General features: G+C 39.9%; 1 protein-coding gene across 1 annotated transcript in view; it reads left to right on the top strand.

Annotated features, from left to right (window-relative positions):
* Positions 1 to 3032: 3032 nt before the first annotated feature.
* Positions 3033 to 25787, top strand: part of snx1a (sorting nexin 1a) — a 38750-nt gene continuing 15995 nt past the window's right edge. Inside the window, exons 1-4 of the mRNA XM_034175964.1 lie at positions 3033 to 3500; positions 17896 to 18760; positions 18893 to 19026; positions 21797 to 21866. Coding sequence (XP_034031855.1) covers positions 3372 to 3500; positions 17896 to 18760; positions 18893 to 19026; positions 21797 to 21866 — 1198 coding nt within the window. The 5' untranslated portion in view covers positions 3033 to 3371. The remainder of the gene's footprint in view (positions 3501 to 17895; positions 18761 to 18892; positions 19027 to 21796; positions 21867 to 25787) is intronic.

Here is a 25787-nt window from a genome sequence, read left to right on the forward strand (position 1 = left end):
TCACGTGATATGGCAAGATCATTTTCAGGAGTGATATCTTATTAGGTGGCCCATTTGAATAGCCCCCCTAACTGCGCCAATTGCATTTTTGCATTTTTTGAACTTGAAAATTCTTCTCTGTTATAAAGTTAATCAATATGACGACAAAGCGTCAGCTTTTAGCTCAAAAAAAAAAATAATATCGGCTGATTTATCGGCTAATCAGCCGATTTATCGATTATCGGCATTTTTTTCATCCAAATATCGTTATCGGCCTCAAAAAAATCCATATCGGTCAGGCTCTAGGGGTTGACAGGTATGTACATCATGCACTCAAGGACGTGCACAGAATTTAAGAATCTCAAAGTCAGAAAAGAGCACTCTTTATCTTTAATATGATGCGAGCAAAGAGCAAAAACTTTTTTTTTTTTTTTTCGCAAGAATCTAAATTTAGTTTCACCCCTGCAGTTCTGTCAATCATTCTGTCAATTGTATTGTCATTCCGGTTACACCAGCTGTCAGTGGCTGAAAAGAGTCTTCTGCCTATCAGTATAGCGCCGGTCACAACCCACCGTGCGTTTTTTTGCTGTACGTTTTCTGTTGATGCCAGTTGCCACGGCCACTACATTTTTGTGAAAACGTACGGAGGCAGTAGCAAGAGTAGGGAGGGAGTACGTTCAATGCACGTCTCTAGGAGTGTAACGATAAAAAGAGTTGACCAGGGCCGGCCCAAGCCTTTATGGGGCCTTAAGCAGAATTTAATTTGGGGGCCCCCCTACCATCACCTCAGCACCAGATGCCTCATTATTCCATAGGCTACACTGTTATGTGTGTAACTACCCACAATCATTAGCATTATTTGTAATTATCTTACATCATACAGGTGTCATTCTTGTTTTTAACCTTAAAGGGGTAGCAAACTCATAAATATGTTTTAATTAACTTCTACATACAGAGTGATGTATAAGTATGGCTCATTAATTTAACTATTTGAAAGTAACATCAGCAGGTAGGAGACTGCATTTATAGTAAACACGTTAAATAGTTTAATTTCTTTCAGATGTGCAATGGTGTGCAAAATGTTCAATATCCAAATACAAAATAGAATCAAATGACAGTCACATTATCTTACAGAAAAATAAAGTTATCAAAATTAAATACAATACTTAAATAATCTCCAAAATGAACATAGAAATCCACAACATAACAGCAATGTGTGTTCATAGCAATGCACAAACATTGCACTGGGGGCTATTGCTTTAACTTTGGCCTGCAAACCATTGAGAGCTGAGCTACTTTTCCCCACCTTTTGCAACAAATTAATCTGAGGAGTTGATCTGCCCTGCTGTTTAACTATTTTTCTTCATAAGGAAGACTATCAAATGGCTTCACCAAAATCCGCTCCACAACATTCAAATTGTCTGCCATTATGTGCAGCTTGCTAGCTGGGACTGGAACGAGGCTCGTGTTAAGTTTGTCCGCCTGTGAGTGCTTTGTGACGGTGGAGGAGCTCAGCAGCACCCGCTGATCGGTAGGGACAGAAACTGCGACAGACGTCAGAAAGAGTGATAGAAGTCAGTCTCCAAACACAAGCAGCTACAAAAAAAAAACCACCAGAAATAGAAGCTCGATTTGTCGCTAGTTGTTTTTAACAAAGAAAATGCCGCTAAGAGGATTAGGAAAGTCACCGGTTCAACTCAGAACAGAATGAAAACGCTCCCGGATGTTTACACCAAAAGATCGCTGATTCGCTCATTTCGCTGTCAATCAAAAAGGGATTCAGCCTCAGACAGATAATCCAATCCCAATCATCATGCAGAAGCTGAGAGTCCAGGCCAGCCGAGGCCAGCCCACTGCCCCATAGACCCCCAGACACGCTGAGCGTCCGATGGGCGGAACAAAGCCCAGCATTTATCCAATGACTCGTCTCGTTTCGCTGCATGCTTTGTGACGCTCAGCGTCCACACTGTTTAAAGCGCTGTGAAACTGCGGGTTTGAGTGAGAGGAAAACCGCATTGTTACCAGTGATAAGAAGCTGATTCTGAACAATCGTTGAGCGCGTTGTAGCGCATATTTAGTCAATGACATGTACACACAACAGTATATATTTGATCACTTATTTTTTGACATTTTAGGGGAAGCTGAGCTTCCCTTGCAGTCTTAGAGCAATCGCCTCTGACTTTAAGACACCTAAAGCACTTTATACTAAACGAACAGAGCATTTCGTAAATAATGACAACAAAAATTGTAATATTGGACATGCAAACCTACCTTTGTCTTGTTTTTTATCATCTTCCAACTTCTTTTTTCTTTTCTCCGCTCCAGAGGGATAATTTCTTTTCATGACTTACACTCACTTCGCTCCTCACGATTAGTCATCGAGCACCTTACCCAAACGGTGCATCTAAATTTGCACAACGGTGGCAAGAGCCAACAGGAGGCATCAATTAACTTAGTATTGGTATTTTGTCAAAATTAATTTATTTTTTCGGGTGTATCCATGCGCTAAAACCTCTACGGCGTGTCTGCGTGTTCCTAAATTCGTACTGAGACAGTACTTATGACGTACGGATCTCCAAATTTAGTAGACTGCACGCACGTGCAAGTGCGCGCAACGAATGGCTCCGGCGCGTGACGTCATCGTAATGCCTCAATACATACATATTATGATTAAAAAAAATAGGAGCACGTGTGGTTGAATTTACATGCATCTTGAAATGAGCTTGTTTGTCAGTTTTTATTTCCAATTGAAGCATATGTGTTGTAATACCAGGGGTAGGTAACGTAAACACAAATACGATCTGATATTCACTGCCCGCATTAAATACAGAAAAAAAAAAATCCTGTAGTTTAAAGCTAAAACTGCTTTGCAAACATTTGTGAATCTGCCTGTTTGTTTCACAGTTTGCCGTGTTTGGTGTTGGGCAAGAAAACTCTTCCACAAATGGACTTTTGTGTGTTCAAACTAGTAAAATGCGCATGAAGTACAGTTTTTACCTTCGTCTGAATCAGGATCGTTGGACTCCAGGTGTTCACAGGTGAGCAGCGGCTGTTTTACGTCTCCTTCTCCGGAATAAACGTGACGAGGCATCACCGAAGAAGCTCCAGTCTGTCTGCTGTCAACACAGCGGCTAAAGTGATAGCTCCCAAACCAGGAAGTTAAGAAAAAAGAAAAACCACCGCGGGACTTCCACAAATCCGCCCAGACTCTCCACCTGATTAAGTAGCGGTTTTTGTTTTTTTTTTTTTAAGCGTGAAGTGAACCAACACAACAGCGAGTTTTTGTTTGTTTTTTTTTTTCTTCTTCTCTTACTCTAGCTAGCAGTCACACAAACGCGTCAATCCGCCGATAGTTCGTGGTTAGTGTTTCTTCCTTCACAACTGTTTGGAAGATGGCGACCAGTTCAGAGCGAAGTCCTCCTCCGTTTCCAGACCAAGAGGATCAAGATGTGCTGGACTCTGAAGAAAACCAGGTCCGTGACAGCGACGAGGACGACGCGGAGGATCTATTCATGAGCGCAGTAGGTCCGCTTTGAGCTAAGTGTTAGCTTAGCGCGTCCGGAGGCAGCCAGCTAACAGCGAGCAGGAAGCTAACCAGGCAGCCAAAGTTTACTGCTAAACATTTATTTACTTTTCTCCTGCACTGAAGCAAAGAATAATGGTGCTAAACTTCCTGTGCGTTTTAATCGATGCAGTGAATAAATTCGCAGACAGCACCACTGTAGGTTATCTTTAAACAACTTGTTGTGCTGACTTTGACACAAACTGATTTATTTCTTCTTCTTCAAAAAAGATAGTGTGTAAAATTATCTTACTGTGATTTGATCGACACGGTTAAAAACCCACCAGGTAACATTTATTAATCAGTTTATTGTAAATGAGGGTTATTTGCGTTATCAAGTTTGTTAGATGACCGTTGAAAATATCAATTATATATATTTTTTAAAAAATCCTGGAAAGCCTTTTCATTTTCACTAAATGACTGACTGACTGAGGTTACTTTATTTTAAATGTAGCCATTTTAAAATAAATTTTAAACCAGGCTTAGTAGTCAAAACATTTAAAATAAAACTACTGGTTTAAATGTGATTTTGTTTTTTTTTAAGTAGAGCATTTTAAACAAGGGAATTTGGAGTGAATGCCTCATTGAACATGGATCAGAGAAATGGATAAAAATTGCTTTCAAATTTGTTTGAGTTTATTAGTTTACCATTTAAAATATTTTATATGTGTGTGTGTGTGTGTGTGTGTGTGTGTGTGTGTGTGTGTGTAAAATCCTTGAAAAACCTTTAATTTTCCACCAAATGACTGAGTTTAATTCATTTTATTTTAAATGTAGCCATTAAAATAAATTTCATAGCATCTCTCAGTGGTCAACATAGGTCACATTATGAGCCTATGCACTTGTACATGCATTTGCTATTTATACATTGATTGCTAAACTACGTTAACCACAACCCCTAACCATAACAGCGATTCGTTGTGTATGAATAGAATTTGGAATTACTAATATGGCTACATATGGACAGCCACACACAAAAACTAATTTGTGAACCTTTGGCTGCGCATCTTCATATTGTATGGCTCTTATCAAGCCATACGTGCCACCGGCACTTTGACTAAGAACTGAAAACTAAGAAATCACATATTCACCACCTTTGCCATGAAGCTCAAAGTTGAGCTCAGGTGCATCTTGTTTCCACTGATCATCCTTGAGATGTTTCTACAGCTTAATTAGAGTCCACCTGTTGGATTTTGAGGGGAAAAAATGAATGGACTTTTTTTGGAATAAGGCTGTAATATATCAAAATGTGAAAAAAGTGAAGCGCTGTGAATACTTTCCGGATGCACCGCAGGCTTTATTTTAAGATGATTTGGGGTCACCTTGTCACTCGTGACAAAACAAAATCAGTCAGTACTGGTATGTTATTAATTTTGAACTTTCTGTAAGACACAGCCCCTCCTTGGCTTTTGACTTGTAATCATTTAGTGGTGAGCAAAGTTAAATAGCTGAGTGGCCTTTGTCTTTTCTTTTAAAGTTGACTCAAAGGAGAATTGTGGAATTTTTCAGCCTGACCATTGTTTTTAGATGTTTTGGGGCTCCGCTTTTCACTTGTGACAAAAATGATTTTAATCTCTCTGGACAGTATTGAGTTAGAATGCTAATACTGCCACGCACTAAACTACACAGTGTAATGGTATGGGATAATAAGATAACCGTAAACAGTTTGTCATCACTGCAGACTTGGCAAAAATGTTGTCAGGACTCTTTGCAACAGCAAGGTTTACTGGCTTTCCTGTTTTTCACTCAGTAGCCACAAAGCAGCTATAACATCACTTTTAATGTCAGATTTGCAACGATCTTCAACAGTGGCCTAAAAATGGGTTGTGGTGCCACAAAGAAGCTGGAGTTTACCAGTTGTGGCATTGTGACATTAGCACTACCAACCACCAACATCCAGAATGTTACTGAACAAGTTTATATGAAATACCATTTGAATGTTTTTTTTTTTTAAGTACTCTAAACATTCATAGTCTCCTTGTATAACAATTTAAAGCCAGTCATATTATTATTTTTTTATTTTCCCCCTTTGAAAAATGACTGTGTGAAGCTGCTTATTATCCTGTTGATGTGAGACATATTTTCAGTACTGTCGATGCCTGGTTTTTCAACAGCATTAGAAAGTGGGCCTTCATATGTCAACTTGTATGAGTCACTGTGCCACATGGTTGTGTAAACTGCAGCTTGATGCTGATACAGCAGAGAAAGCATTTGTCTTCTGTGGGGCATTATTATGTGAAATGTGACTCTTGTTGAATGAGAATTAAAAGCAGGCTCAGCCTCCGGTCATGTGAGCGAGTGTGTGTCACATTGCCAGAACCCGGATGTGTTCCCACAGTTCAGAGAGTAGGCTGGAAGTTGCACTCTTTGATTTCTGCTGAAGTCAGTTTTTGGAAATACTTACTCAGCAGCTGTGAAGTAACATTGCTTTGGAAATGGAGTTTAACACTGTCTGTTTTCAGAATAAAACTATGTTAATTAGATCACTGGAGTTAAATCTGTTCTTTTTAAAAGTATAGTTGAGGGTTGCAACTACTGAGCTGCTGCTGATTACTCAGTCCATAGAAAAATGATCAGTACCATATTTTCCGGAGTGTAACTCACAGTGGCCTATATAAGTCATACCTGTTTCTGTGTTATGAACTCTTTAATTTGGGATTTTTGTGCACTGTTGTAGTGTATTTTTTGATACTGGCACTTGTTCTTTTATTATTGGAGTTTATTTTGCTCAGTACTTTAATTCTTGGGAAAGTTCTGTATAAAGTCATTATAATTACTAGTATGAATAACAAACGTGTGAATTTTTGGTATATAAATTGCTCTGGAGTGTAATTTGCAGGGCCTCCCAAACTAGTAAAAAAAACAAAACGCGCCGGAAAATACTGTAACTATTTTTAGAATTTAATTGTTTAACATTTAATAACAAAATCAAGGATTCTTTTTCACTTCCTGACTTTCACTAGGATTATTCAAAAACTGCTAAGATAGCTGATTATTGTGAAACTCGGTGATGAACCATGGAAGAATCCTTTAAACTTTGACGGAGATACAGGAAGTTTTCTGTCTCTCCGTGTCTCTTATGTGTACCAGCAGGATATGTCAAGTGGATATCAGTGACATTGGTGTATAGCAGGTGGACAGATGGGGCTTTGATCATAATTTGAACCCAGTTAGATGATTATTATTAGATTATACGTATTTGAACCAGTACGTATTTGAACCAGTTGCTGACCCAGGATGACTTTTAATTAATACTTAATGTTTCTTCCTACTTGTGGTTTGGTAAAACAATGCCCCAAGCCGTGTTAAGTATCGGTAAACTGAGGACATTTGGGACTCAGAGATATGCTACAACAGGGGTGCCCAACCTTTTTTGAACCAAGATCTACTTTTAAAGTTGAAAGTGTATTGAGATCTACTAAGCCATATCAAAAGCCATATAGCATAGCCACAATTTATTGTGCACCAATATAATAACACAATTTTCTGGCACAAAGATAAAGTTTTAACAATAATAATAATACATGTGCATGGTGCAAAGAATAGGCACAAGTAGGCCTTGGACTGGCCCGTAACTACACAACAAAAAAACAACCCAAATAATGCAATCTGTAATTCAAGTTGGAAAAGTTGTTCCCTACTGTAGTGTGACTTATTGCACTGAGAGGAGAAAGCTAGTCTCTCATAGTCTGGACAGTAGGAGTTGAGTGCCAGCCATAAGCAGGCTGCAAGGTGGTCGTCAGTCATGGTGGATCTGTATTTTGACTTGATGGTTTTCTTATGTGAAAAGGCAGACTCACACAAATATGATCCAAAAAGTGCAGTCAAATTCTGTGCAGTTTGTCTAAGGTTGGGGGTATTTCTCTTTCTGCATTAAATTCCAGAATTGGACATTCATGTCAGGTGTTGCTCAGGATTTGAGCTCAATGTCATTTTTCAGTGTGGGGATCTAATTTTCAATAGCACAGTTCTCCAGGTTGAAGAGTGGTGCTAACTTTGGACGTTATACAGTCTACATCTATATTTTCCCCAAATGGAAAACAGACAAAACTGACAACAGGCTCAATGGAAGCAAAGTCAGTAAAGCGCCTGTCAACTTCTGACAAGATGTTCTGCATTTGATCATCTTAACATGCACTCTCAAGCTCCGCAGTCTTTGCCCGACGCTTAAGTTCTGTGTCCAGGTGTGGAAAGTTCCTCAAAGATCTCACTGTTGCAACCTGCTTGATGGCAGGTGTAACTTAAATGTGTTCATGGAGCTGATCATGTTGATGATAGGTTTGTCCTTGAGCTTGTCGGTCAAATCGGTAAGAAAGGCTAAACCCAAGAGCCACTGACTGAGCCATCTGTGCATAATCAGCATGGTTTGAATGTTTCAGAAATTCTTTAAATTCAGGCAACAATTAAAAAAAAAACTGTTCCAGAAATCTACCTCTGTGTGCAGTAGGGCTGCCACAAAAAATTTAGATAATTGATTAGTCACCAATTTTTTTGCGATTAGTCAACTAATCGGATCGTATGTAAATTGCAGTTTAATGCACCAGCATGCAGCTGCTCTTATATAACCATCATTAACTTAAAGTTGCTTGAAGTGTTTGAGGTATGTGCTAACTAAAAAAAAAAAAATGCAATAGTTTGACATAATCTTGCTAACAGACAAATAAACGCCAATGATTTTATTACGTCCTTGGCGGCCATAATAAAGACAATTAAGATGATGGTTCATTCAACTTTTACTTGGTTGCAAAGCTGTTCATTGAAGAGGAACATATGCTTTTTTAGCACTGTAACGTAGCATTAAAAAACATTAGCGTTATCACATTTCCTATTCAACCATGACTGTAACATTGCTGTTACAATGTTAATGGAATTGTCTTAGTTAATGTTGACATTTTCAGCTAAGTAGCTCACTATAGATGTTAATGTCGAGGACTAACTATCCAATTAGCTTACCAACTTTAACTTTTGCCTCCTTTACAAACTGAAATTGACCTTTGTCACCATTCTTGCTGTTTTTACCCCATAACTCCAGAACATTCAGTCATAGATCATCCAAACTATAATTTTTTGCAGTCTTTGTGACCAGACACATAATGTGGTATAGCTTTCAATATGATTGGAGCATTTTTAGATTTTGACCCCTGTGCAATTCTTCATTGACCCCTACCTGGCCGCCATATTGGTTTTTCAAGTGGCCAGCACTTTTCCTCAAACACTGATTTATGAAGAACATTCATGTCAAATCTGATGCTTGCATCACCAAGTGAAGGATTGTTTCAGTTATTTGCTGCACTATGATCCTTTATTTCCATGGCCTCCCTAGGCCTGATTAGAATTTTGTTGAGAACTATTGTGGGGTGGATTTGGCTGGAAGACATCAGCTCCAGCATTCAGGCCTCTCCTGCACGGTTGAGATGTGTTGAACCGGGCAAAAGCTCCACAGTCCTTTTTGGTAGCCATATTTCAGCTGCTGATTACTTCCTTGTTGATTTGAGTTGTTGCTGTAAACCTGTTGACCCATCTTTTTAGCAGAAGAACGTGGGTTATGAGTGGAAAAGGTTTCCTCTTTATGCGTAGCCATTAACTCAAAACTAGTGTCTGTTCCATGATTTCTTTCTCTCCATGCTCTAACAGCTATTTTACAGGCATTTGCAATGTTTAGTCTTGCATTTTGCAGAAATATTTGAATGAGAGAGCTTGTTACCGTCTCTGGTTAGGCTCGCGTGCATGTCCCATACAACCGGTGAATGAAACCTTATTGCATTGCATAGCACATTTAGTGATAGCATCTTTAGTTTTACCATCAGCCAGACAGTCATTGCTGTGTTGTAGTTGGGGAATTCAAATGCTGACTGACCACTCATCATAAGTCATAGTTATCAGTTGTTTAACATCTGGTATCAGACAGTTGTAAACAGTGCATACTTGATTTGGCTGAAGCAAGTAATCAACTAGACGTTAAATGGGATTTGATGCATTTTTTTAATCATTGCCTTTACTTCCCTTGGTGTCCAAGACTTACAAACAGCCTTACTGCCATTCATGATTTTTAGATGCATTTTAGGCTGTTCCCTCATTCACAGTAGTCTATGACCTAGTTTTCACCTTATCAGCTGAAGTCTGTTTTCCTTTCTGCTTGCGCCTGTCATGAGCCTCTTGTCTGCATTCATTCACAGCAGCAGTCAGACACAGGAATTTGTCTCTTCTACACTGTAAAAATTATCAGGTGGATTCAACTTAAAACTTAAGTTCAGTTGCTGCCTTACAACATAAGTAATTCAACTTCAAGAACATCTGGCTACCATTAGAAAACACACATTTTCAAATGGTAGCCAGACTCATTAACTCATTATGCTAAATGGAAGTAAATTATAGAAACAAGTTATACAACCCCTAGCAAAAATTATGGAATGACCGTCCTCGGAGGATGTTCATTCAGTTGTTTAAATTTGTAGAAAAAAAGCAGATCACAGACATGACACAAAACTAAAGTCATTTCAAATGGCAACTTTCTGGCTTTAAGAAACACTATAAGAAATCAGGAAAAAAAATTGTGGCGGTCAGTAATGGTTACTTTTTTAGACCAAGCAGAGGGAAAAAAAATATGGAATCACTCAATTGTGAGGAAAAAATTATGGAATCATGAAAAACAAAAGAACGCTCCAACACATCACTAGTATTTTGTTGCACCACCTCTGGCTTTTATAACAGCTTGCAGTCTCTGAGGCATGGACTTAATGAGTGACAAACAGTACTCTTCATCAATCTGGCTCCAACTTTCTCTGATTGCTGTTGCCAGATCAGCTTTGCAGGTTGGAGCTTTGTCATGGACCATTTTCTTCAACTTCCACCAAAGATTTTCAATTGGATTAAGATCCGGACTATTTGCAGGCCATGACATTGACCCTATGTGTCTTTTTGCAAGGAATGTTTTCAGTTTTTGCTCTATGGCAAGATGCGTTATCATCTTGAAAAATGATTTCATCATCTCCAAACATCCTTTCAATTGATGGGATAAGAAAAGTGTCCAAAATATCAACGTAAACTTGTGCATTTATTGATGATGTAATGACAGCCATCTCCCCAGTGCCTTTACCTGACATGCAGCCCCATATCATCAATGACTGTGGAAATGTACATGTTCTCTTCAGGCAGTCATCTTTATAAATCTCATTGGAATGGCACCAAACAAAAGTTCCAGCATCATAACCTTGCCCAATGCAGATTCGAGATTCATCACTGAATATGACTTTCATCCAGTCATCCACAGTCCACGATTGCTTTTCCTTAGCCCATTGTAACCTTGTTTTTTTTCTGTTTAGGTGTTAATGATGGCTTTCGTTTAGCTTTTCTGTATGTAAATCCCATTTCCTTTAGGCGGTTTCTTACAGTTCGGTCAGAGACGTTGACTCCAGTTTCCTCCCATTCGTTCCTCATTTGTTTTGTTGTGCATTTTCGATTTTTGAGACATATTGCTATAAGTTTTCTGTCTTGACGCTTTGATGTCTTCCTTGATCTACCAGTATGTTTGCCTTTAACAACCTTCCCTTGTTGTTTGTATTTGGTCCAGAGTTTAGACACAGCTGACTGTGAACAACCAACATCTTTTGCAACATTGCGTGATGATTTACCCTCTTTTAAGAGTTTGATAATCCTCTCCTTTTTTTCAGTTGACATCTCTTGTCTTGGATTCATGTCAGTCCACTTGGTCCAACAGCTCTCCAAGGTGTGATCACTTCTTTTTAGATGCAGACTAACGAGCAGATCTGATTTGATGCAGGTGTTAGTTTTGGGGATGAAAATTTACAGGGTGATTCCATATTTTTTTTTTCCTCAGAATTGAGTGATTCCATATTTTTTTCCCTCTGCTTGGTCTAAAAAAGTAACCGTTACTGACTGCCACAATTTTTTTTTCCTGATTTCTTATAGTGTTTCTTAAAGCCAGAAAGTTGCCATTTGAAATGACTTTAGTTTTGTGTCATGTCTGTGATCTGCTTTTTTTTCTACAGAATTAAACAACGGAATGAACATCCTCCGAGGCCGGTGATTCCATAATTTTTGCCAGGGATTGTAGTAACTAGGGATGGGTATCGAGAACCGGTTCTTTTCGAGAATTGTTAAGAAATGATTTGATCCACTGACATGAATAGCCTTTTTGCTTAATGATTCCCTTATCGGTCCTTCAGAGCAGTTGTTGTTTTTGAGGGTGTTTGTCGGGAAAAGGATCATTTCTCTACATTGATTGCAGACTCTGCAGAGGGTCTGTAATCAACCACTTCTGTAACAGCTCCACTTTGAAGCTTGAACCGACGACGCAGTGCTCCGACACACTGCTCCGACCCACTGCTTCATTGGTTCTCTGCTTTTCAGAAGCAGCAAGTCCGCTTCTTAACCCCTCTCAAAGCTATTTAAAGATGTCAATCATGAGTCACTTTTGTGCAGATTAAAGTCACTAACTGGGACTCTTGTCTTGTTGCAGTCAAGAAACAAGAATCGTCCTCCATTCCGTTTGTACCACTCCAAACACTGTGCCGCTCTCTGTGGAGTCAAGTCTGACCGGAATTAATAACTTCAAAGCGAATTGCTGTTTTAAATCAAATGACACCTCTTTCCAAATGTTATAATACAAACAACAAACTAAAATGAGACGTCCTGCATTCTGACGTGCAGCCGGCTGAGCTCAGCTCAGAGGTATAGAGTTACATTTATGCCTTTGATGTCTAAACGGAAATGCTTTTGACAAAAACTACAGATTTTGTTTATTTCTATTTAAGTCCAGAAATCAAGGATCCAGTGACAAATTTCATATTTATTTACTCAATAAAATGTTGTTGACATAGAAAACCTGTAAAGCCTACTTCTAGTACACAGAAAATTCATAAGAGGTATTGATAAGGAAATCGATAAGGAATCTGATCGTTGAGCGGAATCAATAATGGCATCTATCGTTTTTTTTTTTTTTTTTTAAACATCAATACCCATCCCTAATAGTAACTAATTGAGCTTATCACTTTTATAGTGTAGCCCTGTTTCCAACAGAATCTGTGTTTTGTCAAACACTCATTTCTTTTTTAGACCTCTGCTTGTTAGATTTATCTACATAGTTTTGTATACTGTCAAAAAGGAAAAGCCTGAAAACCCTCATTCCACAAACAACCCAGAATGTCCCAGCACATGCAAGCATTTTGAGCATTAGTAGGATGTCTCTTTAACCATTCATCCATCATATCCTTTGCCTCCATACAGTCAATGTGGTGTTTTTTTTTTTTTATTAATTCTTGTCATTTCAGCTGTCCTAGTCTGCAAGACTGACTCCAAAATAGGCAAATGTCTCATCATATTTGTGAATAGTCTCTCCCATCTTCGGGTTCAACCATTCGTACTGCAGTTCATCCATTCTCACACAATCTGCCACCTTCTTCCACACACTCACGCACTCTGATATGTAACTCACATCACAGGAAGGGGAACATTTATCTGGCAGCAACACACTCTACACTAACTCCAACTTGCACTTTCACTCTCCAGCTGAACCCACTGGAGTTGTGGGTCCAGAAACATTCTGTTTTATGCTGAATGTACATATTCTGCATGAACATCCACCTCCTTGATAGATTCCTCCTTTCTCTGTCTGTCTTTGTTTTTAGTCTTAACATTACTGTTGACCTCGGTTGTGTAGGAGTGGACTGTTACCCATTTTAATATTGGGCACACTCACCTGTTAGTCAGACACACAACACACACAACAAATCATGCAACAACAGCATCGTCTGAAATCTCTTACTATCCTTAAAATTTCACCAGTGAGCGCACAGTTTGAAAGAAAGCATGAATAATCGACATGGCACAGACGTTTCTGTGCAAGAAGCAAAACCGAAACCTAACCATCCCCACTGGCATGTATGCCTCTTATAGGGTTTGATTAACAGAAACAAGAATTTTCCATCTTACCCTGAAACGCCCGAGATGTCTCCCCCTAGTGTTAACTTCACTTCAGACTCTTGTATTCATGCGGTTACCTCTTAGTTGCAGAAATCCCCATAGGGCTATATACTTGTAGTGTCCATAGCCCTCACCAGACTTCATCAGGCTACCATCTGATCTTTGTCAGACTCATCTGAAATTGGTGACTTCCAGACTACATAGGCTAAGCTAACCACCTAATCGCAATTCCTGCATGACCAGGATCAGAGGGGAGCCACCGGCTGCGTCACCACGCACCCAGCCCACCACTTCTCTTCAGGAATCTGCCGTCTGCTTTAGCAGACTGTCTAATCTCCACCCTAGGCCCCTAATCTCGATTCCTGCTTTCTTTCAAATGTTTTAATTCAATAAACAACTTGAATTACTTTAATTCAATATTTGAATTAAATTAGCTCCTTTAGCCCTCTCACTCCCAACATTGACCAGTGTAAAGATTTTATTTTATTTTAACATTAACCCACATTATAAGTTCTTCTTAGATTTCGTCAATGTCATGGCAAGGCAGAATAAAAGCACTCGCACTTACCAGCATTATGTTGAAATCCTGTTTGTGAAGCCAATCTGTTGTGGAATTTTTGTGATGGTCAGCATAAAATGAGACTGGCAGCGAAGGAGCAATCATTAGTCAGACATATCGATGCAGAGATTTGTTTTTGGTCGAAGCAGAAACCAATGCAGCTGGAGAAGTCCCAGAAAGATTATCCCAGAATCAATGCAGTGTTATCGCCAGAGTCTTCTGCCTTTCCGTTCTCAGAGACCCATTTTAAGGACCTCCGCCATAGCAAAATAATATTATAATAATGGAAACATCATGGCCTTTAGCTAGTCAGGGCCATGATTAGATGTTTAGACATAAATTGAAGAAACACACAGTGTTATATCAACAACGAGGGGATGACCCTGAGCCGGTACGTCCTTTCCCGCAGACATGAGGAAAATATAAGTTGGTTTTTTTGTGTTTTTTTTCCCCTCTACAAATATAAATTATTATTCTTAACCAAAATGACAAAAATGGCATTAAAAACACTGATTCTTTTGGGCCTTTCACACCCAATGCATGCAAGGCGTTAAACACATCACGCATCGCTCTACAGGTAATTTTTTTTTTTTTTGTGGAAGAGTGTACAGTCCAATCACTCGTGCATCTAAGGGTTAAGAACAATTAAGAATTATCTCTAGTTTTAAATCATTGTTATCACATAATGATCTGCTAATTCATGCCTTTATTACATCACGGCTGAGTTACTGCAGCTCTCTCTACCTTGGCCTTCTTCAGTCTCTGTTTGCATGTCTGCAGATCATCTAAAATGCTGCTGCAATACTGCTGACTGGTACTAGGAAGCAGGAACGTATCAGCCCCATCCTGTTCTCCTTATACTGGCTCCCTGTTATGTTAAGAATTCAGTTTAAGGGTTTATTAATTGTTTTAAAGCTCTTCATGGGCTGGGACTGACTATATTTCTGATCTTGTCCAGCCCCATTCGGATCCTCAGGCCACGGTCTCCTTTATGTGCCGCAGTCACTGCTCAAACAGTGAGGCGACAGCACATTTGCGGTCACCACCCCATGACTGTGGAACCAGTTGCCTTCAGATGCCAGATGTGCCCCTTCCAGTTTTGCATGTAAATCTAAGTTTAAAAAAAAAAAACAAAAAAAACAATTGGTATACTCTGGCCTTTCCAGCCCCATAATCTTTTCATTTCTTGTGCCATTCTGTGATTTTTATTTTTTTTTTTTTTTTTGGTCCCTTGCTGTTCTTATAGTATTATGTTTATGATCCATTTTATGCTTATAGTTGTTTTGTTTTATCTACTTTTTGTACACCACTTTGGTCAGCGGAAACTGTTTAACCCTCAAGCGACCAAGCTATTTGTAACGACTAATATGACAGAGTGGGGTATTTGAGTTTATCTTGGAAAACGTCTGTAGAAATGACTGTTTTAAGGGTCGCTCTAATATAATTGTCCGTCATCTAATATAATAAGGTATGGAATTTGATATTTATTATACCAAAAAGTAGGCAAAAAACACATGGCGATAGAACAGTATTACTTTGTCTGCTGCATCATTTAAAATGCATATTACTTTTTATTTCTTTGCATCAAAAATGAAAATAATACATCATAAAATAAGGTTTCATTGAGTACAATATGTATTACAATGTGGTAAGATAGTTATAGCATCAAAATATTCCATAAAGATTCTATATCAGGGTGGTCTGACATCTCAGAGATGCTATCTCCACTCTCTGATGCTGACTCCATCAATAGAGCTATTTTCAACCTCACTCTGGGCATCAAGAATCAGTCTCTATGCTTGTGCAGCTGTAAATCTTTAGGGGAGAAGATGGTCTAGTGGTTAAAGCGTTGGGCTTGAGACCAGAGGGTCCTTGGTTCAAATCCTAGCTTGACTGGAAAATCACTAAGTGCCCTAGTTGCTCCCGGTGGATAGTGAGAACATTGCATGGCAGCAGCCTGACATCGGGGTGAATGTGAGGCATTGATGTGGATGAAGAGGAAGATCCATTGATGTGTAAAGCACTTTGAGCATCTGATGCAGATGGAAAAGTGCTATATAAGTCCATTTAAATCTTGCTGTTTAGTGCAACAGATAACAGAATATTTGCAGAGGAATCCTTCAAATCTGGTTACAAGCACCAAAGTTTGACTGTGTATACCTTTTGGTACATATTTTAGAAAAATATCATTAGCCATTTGAATTTTCAATAGGGGGCCAAGTAGGGGTCAAATGAAGAACTGCATGGGGTAAAAAAAAAAAAAAATGTTCCAATCATATTGAAAGCTATACCACATTATTTGATCACAAAGATTCCAAAAAGGTATAGTTTGGACTATCTGTGACTGAATGTTCTGGAGTTATGAGGTTAAAAACAGCAAGCATGGTGACAAAGGTCACTTTCAGTTTGTACAGGGGTCAAAAGTAAAGTTGCTCCAATTATGGTAAAACATGGTGCAAATTATTGGTTGAGTTAAGTAGGATTTTAAAAAGGAATAGTTTGCACCATGTGTCATGCTTAGTTATCATGTTACGGGTAACATATGTCACATGTCATAGAATCTAATGGAGGTCGACTGTATGACCTTTACTTTGGAGACCAAACATTCAGCACAGTCAGAACTATTCCATTTGTTAATCCTATTACTCTTAATAAGATTCAGTTCCAGCTATTTGCTGCTCAGCAACTGGAAGAGTCTGGCTTCCCACTCAAGATATCAGTCATTGACCACATTGTAGCTCTGCGAGTAGAACGTCAACACGAGTATTGGCAGTGCTTCTTTGCAGCCTATTTGATTTTCTCAAAGCATTTGATTCAGTTGTTCAGATTTTTCTCTGAGACATCCAGAGAATTTGTAGGATCCCAAAGAAGTCACTGGACATCAAAGCCAGCCTCGGCACAGATACTGTGAGCACTGTATGGAGCAGAGGCTTAGACTCTGATCCAAGCTTTTAATGGCTTCTTGGACTCGACCATCAGAAGTGTATCTGTATGTGGCAAAAGTGTTCAACTTGTAAAGCAATTTAGTTGTCTTGACAGTGACATTCATCTCATTCTCTGGGTCCTCCGGCTTTGTTTGAGAAGTGCTTTGGAAGCGCTTATGGTTTCATGAGGTCGCTGGACAGAAGTGTTTGGTGACGCCAGTATCTTTGCAGGAGAATGAAGGTTCAAGTCTTTAGGCTACTGGTGGACCCTTTCTTGCTGTATGTTGTGACCTAAGGCTATGACTGGATGTCTTTAGTTCTAGGTGTCTTCGGAGGATCTTTGGGTACTGCTGGAATGACTTTTATTTAGCGAAACTAAGATGAGGAGTATCACTTGCATTATGAGGAAATGTTAGTTTCGACATCATGGCCATGTGACCTGTTTCACTGCATGGTCCAGTGCGCAGGTGCCTGAGTGTTGAGGACCACAGTAGCTGAAGAAGGCCAAGGGGATGCCCATGTTTCACCTGTGCTGCAGATAGTTATTTAGAGGTATGGTGGTGAACAGGTTGCCTGTCGGGGTGGTTGACATTTATTAAAAAAAAAAATACAACTAGAACTCAAAATAATTAGACTAGAAGCTAATTAGATTTTAACCCACAGACGAGATGGCTGATAAGTCCTTGTTACCACTTATATTTTCTTTCTCTTTGACAAATTGAGTTCGAGGTGACATCTGAATGGAATTTGTGGACAGACCAGCAGCATTGTTTATTGTTCAACCTCAGTCTTAAATATATTGTGCTGCCATGAGATTAAGTTGATTGTGCAGATTTCTATTATTATTATCTGCTGCAGCGACCCCAAGTGAGAAATGGATAAACTAAAAGTGTTTGACACACCTTCTTTTATTTCCCTGTTATCTCCAGTGTGAACCCCCAGTGAGCGAAATGGATGCCTCATCTGCCAGCCAATCAAGTGATGGTTTAATGAAGTTGCCCAGAAATGCCACTGCTGATCCCTTACGTGAGCCTGTCAGTAGTCACGCAGAAAATAAACCAGTGAGTAAACCTGCCAGTGAAGCATCAGATGATTTTGTCCATGTAACAAAATCATCCAATGAGGCAGTTGATAACGCCAATACAGGTGCAAGAAAAGAGGAAACACCATTAAAGGAGCCATTGCATGGGTTTGTTGACATATTTGGAAGTGAAACTGAAGCCCCAAGAGTAGAACGCATAGCAGTGGATGTTACAGTTGAAGCTACACCAGTTAAAAGTGAGGTGACCAGCTGCATCACAGGTCCACTTGGTGATGGTGAACAGGAGGTCAAAAAAACTTCCACTGCCCCACTCATTGATGTCAGCTCAGATTCTTCAGCCAGTAAATCGCAACAACCATTTGCTGACCCGTTAGTTGATGTCCTATTTGATAGTCCACCTACTGATGCAAACAAATCGACGTGGCAAAAAGCTGATCCATTTGAAGAGGAGGGAGAAGACTTGTTCACAGAACCCCTACAGCCAAAATCTACTAAGGAACCACAGAAAAGCCTTTCCTGTCAACCTGATGAGGATATTTTTGGTGAACCGCTGGGTGCCATCTCAAAGAAAAGTGTACCAGTCAGCAATGAGCCACAGGACAAATCTGTCACAGTCAAAGGAGGTGCTGAAGGCACAAACGCAAGTGGGTCTCAACATATTGGTACCAAAAGAGAACCTGTTATCAGCAACACCAGTGTCAATTCCAAGACGAATGGGATCCTTTCTGAAGAAGAGGCAGACTTATTTTCTGGTGGGTCCATCACTTTTTAAATACATATGGAACATATTACTGTGATAGTTACAGGAGAGAAAAATGTTTGACATAGTGTTACCATAAATCTCAGTCTAGTTTCTATCTTTTTTTTTTTTTTCTTTCCAAAAGAAGCCACAGTGGAACTTTCCCTTGACAGCCCCCGGAATGAGCGGAAGGCAAACGTGGTCAAACCGTCTACATCTGGCTCCTCTCTCGCAGCAAGTGCCAGCCTGCCCACAACACAGTCTGCTGTTCTGGAGGAGGTAGGTATCTGATCATAGAGGGAGTATGACTCTGTTGCAAACTAATGTCTTGAAAACAGTTCCTCATTCCTTCCTTGATTTGCCTTTTCTTTTTCTTTTTTATACTGAAGTGTAGTAGTGGTATACTGTTTGCAGTTTATATCCTCTCACAATTTAATACCATCACATCAGTTCAAAGTGGGAAAATCTGAACTGCTTTTTAAAGGCCCACTTTTATTTCCCCATTGGCTGAGCTTTTCTTCCATGGGGAGAGTCGGCTGCATTTCAATCTGTAATTCTTGACGCGGGTCTTAGAATTTCAAACATCTGTTTTTACGAGGCTGTCTCCAGTCGCAAGAGTGTGACTTCTTCTGCCCGTCACACACTGTGATGTGAGATATTCATAGCCACAACTAAACATACAGTGCATCTGGAAAGTATTCACAGCACTTGACTTTTTCCACATTTTATCTTACAGCCTAACTCCAAAATGGAGTAAATTCTTTTTTCTCCTCAAAATTCTACTCAAGATACCCCATAATGACATGAAATTTATTTATTTACTTATTTAATTTTTGCAAATTTATTAAAACTAATAAATCACGCGTACATAAGTGTCCACACCCTTTGGCAGCAATTACAGCCTCAGGTCTTCTTGAATATGATGCCACAAGCTTGGTGCACCTATCTTTGGGCAGTTTTGTCCATTCCTCTTTGCAGCACCTCTCAAGCTCCATCATGCTAGATGGGGAGCGTCAGTGCACAGCCATTTTCAGATCTCTCCAGAGAGGTTTAATCGGATTCAGGACTGGGCTCTGTCTGGGCCACTCAAGGACATTCACAGAGTTGTCCTAAAGCCATTCCTTGTACCTGTCACACCTTGATGATTTAGCCAGGGTATGCCAAGCGTATTAAAAATACTGCCATACGCTGGCGGTGTACATCTAATAAGTTATGGGTAAGCAAGTCCCTTTGGCTGTTCCCTTGTTTGCACTTGGGTCACCACAGCAAATCCACGGTGGATCTGCATGTTGAATTGGTACAAGTTTTACGCCGGATGCCCTTCCTGATGCCAGGGGTGGAGTTTGAACCGGGAACCTTGTGCACTGAAAACAAGTGCAGTAACCACTTGATCACACTGGCACACAATCTGGCATGCCAGCGTGGAGATCAAATTTGTGCGTCTGTCTGTAGTGCACTTGCCATGTGCTCACCAGTGACATGCTGCTGCAAGCTTTGCGTAAGTGGAACTATTATTGGTCGTAAGTTGGGTAACAATACGCAGTTGTTGGTGTACATTCATTGAAACGTCATATACAAGTTAAGAATATGACATGTATTTGTCCAAATGTTTATAAATACGCTATGTATGCATCCAACAGTGTGTGTGTGTGTGTGGGGGGGGGGGGGGGTGTTCAGCGTATGCCTGCGTTTATAATACAGTTGGCATCCACTGGCCAGCTCCATTGAAGAGAACACAAAGAAAGCAAAAGAGGGGAAAAACTGAACATGGCACTCACCCAGTTGTAATGCTTTGCATATTTCAAGTCCACACCATTAAAGAAGTCCCCACACACACATGATGCACGCGATTGCCAGTCGGAGAATGTGCAGGTCCACTGTAAGTCCTCACACTGATCACCAGCCAGAAAACATGTCCAGGTCCACTTGTCCTCAGATACGGATCACGTACATGATCACCAGCCAGAGAATAATGTCCGACAGCAGCGCTGCCTTCAGCTCAAGTTCTGTCAGGATTGTGGCACATTATAGTCCATTATCTCCTGAAAATAATGGTTTCTTTTTACACTGTAAGAAATACATCTGCGTTTCCAGGCAGTCTGTAAAACCAGCGTAATGGAGATGGTCCATGTCCATCATGTTCACGACAGCAGTAAATTATTGTGACATCTTGTGACACAAACGGCAGCATCACCACACTTTCGATTCCAAAATCTGACAGACTCTGAAAAAGTTAAACTTTATTATCGGATGTAACCGTAATTGTTTCACTCCGTCTGTTGGCCATCGGGATGTTTCTGCTCATTCTAAAATGTACGTCACATGCCAAGAAATGCCGAGAATTGCAGAGTAAGACATTTTCCGGAAATGCACCTGTTAACTTGCTCAGGGAGAGGGATAATTGGCAATAAAAAAACACCAGAGACCACTAATTATTAGCGCATGTGTGCGGAGAGACTTACAATCATGACTACTTTGATGTGGTGCTGCAAACTGGGATGTTAAAAAAAAAAAAAAAACATGCAACATGGCCTTTAAGGTATCAATTTTTGAAGACCATACTGATCAGATCCACCAAATTTAACATCAAGAGTAATTCCTTCATCAGCTAAATCTCATTTTGTTCATTAGGCCACGCCCACTCACATTTGGCCGCCAATCGCAGCAAAACAGAAAGCAAGCTAGAAAATGTCCATCTGCTAACTTTTGTGTGGCTTGGTCTAAACATGGTATGTGACAAATTTTATAAAGATTGAACAAAAATATAGGCTGGAGTAGCAAAAAACAGATTAGCAGACAATTCAAAATGGCAAAACAAAAAAAAACTATTTTGGGGCAAATGGGCAGGACCTATGCAGATAGATGCAAAAGGACCCAAGGAATCCAACAAAAATAAAAATCCACCACCTTCTTAGACCATTACAAAATCCCCCCCCCCCCCCCCCCACACACACACACACACACACCCTTTATATTTTTATGATCGCTTTTACACAGGTTCTATTGAATCTGACTACAAGCAAATCATTTTTTTCCATTTCTGTTGCAGCTGGAAGAAGTGGATGAGCCTGAAGACAAATTTGACATTGTTGTTTCTGTCACTGACCCTGAAAAAATAGGTAAGAATCTTATTTCCTGTAGTATGTTGGTTGTTGAAACCCCTTAAAATAAGGGGGTGGGGGAGGAATTGTAAATCACAAGCACAAACAAGTTAGCAACTATGTTCCCAGCTGTGGCTGGAACAGGATGGTTCCAGTATAGGATCTTTCTTGCCATCTGAATTTGTTATAGTTCAGATTTTTGGAAAAATGTAGATGTTATTTGATGTATAGTACATTAACATTGATCAAATATTCCTGGATGAACTTTTTCTGTGGATTAATTACAGCATTTATGGTATTGTCACAATGAGGTGTGCATGCGCTGATTGTCATTGCCAACAAAACACAGTTGCACGCACAGGTCAAACGTGCACGCCTCATTGGCGAAGGCAAAGATTCTAAAACCTGTTGACTTTTTGTGTGGATCCTTACCCCACAAAGCGAGATCTTGTATGGAGCCCCAGGCCGAGGATGATTGACAGTCATTTTGTGTTTCTTTCCATTTCTAATAATTACAGCAACAGTTGTTGTCTTCTCACCAAGCTGCTTGCCTATTGTCCTGTAGCCCATCCCAGCCTTGTGCAGGTCTGCAATTTTGTCCCTGTTGTGCTTAGACACCTTTTTGGTCTTGGGCATGGTGGATAGGTTGGAGTGTGAATGAGTTCAAACGGGTGCAAGAGTGCAGAATAGGAGGGCTTCTTAAAGAAAAACTCACAGGTCTGTGAGAGCCAGAATTCTTGCTGGTTGGTAGGTGATCAAATACTTATTTCATGCAATACAATGCAAATTAATTCTTTCAAAATCATACAATGTGATTTTCACTTTTTTTTCTTTAAGATCGACTGGATTAAATACTTCTTTGCCTCACTGTGGATCCGTTGATGCCCCCCCCCCCAGTTTGGGCCATTGATCAGTGCATATTTTTACATGTTGGGCAATTGGCCCTCACATGGATGTGCGCTTTCTCTGGTCTGATGAGAAACAATCGAAATCTTTGGTGTGAATGCCAGGCATCTTGTTTGGAGGAAACCAAACACCGTCCCTACAGTGAAGCATGGTGGTGGCAGCATCATGCTGTGGGGATGTTTATGTGCAGCAGGAACTGGGAGACTAGTCAGGATTGAGTGAAAGATGAATGCAGCAATGTACAGAGACATCCTGGATGAAAACCTGCTCCAGAGCGCTCTTGACCTCAGACTGGTGCGAAGGCTTATCTTCCAGCAGGACAATGACCCTAAGCACACAGCCAAGATATGAAAGGAGTGGCTTCAGGACAACTCTGTGAATGTCCTTGAGTGGCCCAGCCAGAGCCCAGACCTGAATCCAGTTCAACATTTCTGGAGAGATCTGAAAAGAGCTGTGCATCAACACTCCCCATCCAACCTGATAGAGCTTGGGAGGTTCTGCAAAGAGGAATGGGTAAAACTTCCCCAAGATAGGTGCACCAAGGTTGTGGCAACATATTCAAGATGACTTGAGGCTGTAATTGGTACGAAAGGTGCATCAGCAGAGTATTGAGCAACGGGTTAAAAGACTTATGTGCATGTGATTTCTTAGTTATTGTTTTTTTTTTGTTGTTTTTTTTTTTTTTTTTAATAAAGCTGCAAAAATTAAAAACAAAAAAAATTGTCATTATGGGGTGTCATGAGTAGACTTTTGAGGAGAAAAAAAAAAGATTTACTCCATTTTGGGATAAGGCTGCAACATACGGGGGTGTGATTCTTCTGGATAAATCTGGCTTTTATGACCTCAAAAGCTCTCCTAAATCATGCAAATCCATTTGCAGGTCAATGCACACAGTCTGAGTCATAATCACAAAATTAGGAGCAAAAAAAAAAACAGAAAAACGAGTGACAGCATTTTTTCATCTTCGACTATTCCAAGTGTGGCTGGACATTATTTAGGCTATGAATAAAGAAATTCATGGGATTGTTTGTTTTGAATCCCTAGCCTGTATGTCTTTTGATGCACTGATCAGGAATAGTGTTACTATTTGGCTGTTTTTAGTTTAGACAGTTTCATGTGACAGTTCAGTTACTGCCTGCCCTCAGTAACTTGCTGCGCTTTGAGCATCAATTTCTGTTTAATCTCTAGAAAATGCTGCTGCCGCCATACTTTTGACATGAAATAGAAGGTTTGACCACATTACACCCATTCTGGCATCCATTCATTGGCTTCCTGTCTCTCTGAGATCGAATTTTAAGGTGCTGTTACTGGCCTATAAAATTGTCCACGGACTGGCACCTCCCTACCTGGCTGACTTGGTTAAGCCCTACGTACCGCCTCGGGCCTTGCGTTCGCAGGATGCAGGACTGCTGTGTGTTCCTTGGGTGAATTAAGTCTGTGGGTCACAGAGCCTTTTCTGATCGTGCCCTGGTTCTGTGGAATGATCTCCCTGCGCAGATACGGCAGTCGGACTCTGGAGATTTTTAAGTCTAGATTGAAGACCCATCTTTTTTCCCTGTTTTATTGTTAGTATTTTATGTTATTGTGTGTGTGTGTGTGTTTTCTTTTTACTTTGTTTATTCTTTTATTGTGCTTTTTAATTTTTTTCTTCATTTAATTCTGTTTTTCAAGTTGTGTTGTGTGAAGTGTCTTGAGGCGACACAGTCATGAATTGGCACTATATAAATTACATTTGATTTGATTTAGATGGAGGACCGGGGCGATCCATTCATTCGCTGGCTGTTGCCAGAGCGCCGTCATCTTGGTTAGCGTTTGACAACCAGGCATAAATAGATATCAATAGGCAAGAGCGTTTTACGATAAATCTGCATTTTCCGTGCTATGTCTGTGCTGTTACATTTTTCTCAAACTCAGTCGCACATTTGTATAGCCACTATTTGTCAAAAAAATACAGAAGAGGATCAGACCATTTATATAATAGACTCAACAAAAATATAAATGCAACACTTTTGGTTTTGCCCCTCCCCGGTTAAGGCTGGGTTTCAACTGTTTCACATAGAATGACTCCTTGACCCCTCTCTCAAACCATTTCTTCTCTCTGGCTAAGATTTTAACTTCCTTGTCCTCAAATGTGTGGTTGGTGTCTTTAAGGTGGAGATGAACTGCAGACTGAGGTCCACTGGCGATCTCTCTGCGGTGCTGGTATAGCCTTTTGTGTAAAGGTTGCTTAGTCTCACCTATGTAGTGTTCGTTACAGTTTTCCTGACATCTGATAGAATACACTACATTGCTCTGTACAGAGCAATGTAGTGTATTCTATCAGATGTCAGGAAAACTGTAACAAACACTACATAGGTGAGACTTCAAAGCGAATCGCCATTTAAATCAAATGACACCTCTTTCCAAACGTTGTAATACAAACAATAAACTGCAATTGATTAAAAGTTTTTTTTTTTTTCCTCTCAAAATGAGGCGTTCTGCGCCAACGTGCAGAAACCAGCTGAGCTCAGCTCAGATTCTATGGAGAGACATTCATGCCAGAATGTCTGAAAGGACATGCTTTTGACAGAAACTACAGTGTTTTCAAGTGTTCTTTTGCACTGGATTTTTTTTTTCTTTTTTTTTCTCCTATAAGAAAACTGCTTGGAGTGGAAAATGATCAAAGTTGAAAAATTAAACTCAAGATTTGTACTATGTGTAATGTAATTTTCTTTTTGTTAAAATTGATCTTATAAATTTGGTATCGAAAAAAGTATTGTTCAGGAACCGGTAACGAAATTGGTACCGGTATCAAAATTTTTTGATTGATTCCCAGTGCCGCCCTCTACTCTCTTGTTGTTGTCCTTTCAGCTGCTCCTCTTAGTTCAGGGTTGCCACAGCGGATCCATTACAGATCCACATTAGGTTTTTGGCACAAATTTTGCGCCAGATGCCCTTACTAACGCACCCCCAGTTTCACCTAGAGAAACACACATAGCCTCTGGTCTTCCGAAGAGGTCTCCCATCAAAGTACTAACCAGGTCATCCCCTGCT

The sequence above is a fragment of the Thalassophryne amazonica genome, chromosome 8 (assembly GCF_902500255.1).
Source record: "Thalassophryne amazonica chromosome 8, fThaAma1.1, whole genome shotgun sequence".
Classification (NCBI taxonomy): Eukaryota; Metazoa; Chordata; class Actinopteri; order Batrachoidiformes; family Batrachoididae; genus Thalassophryne; species Thalassophryne amazonica.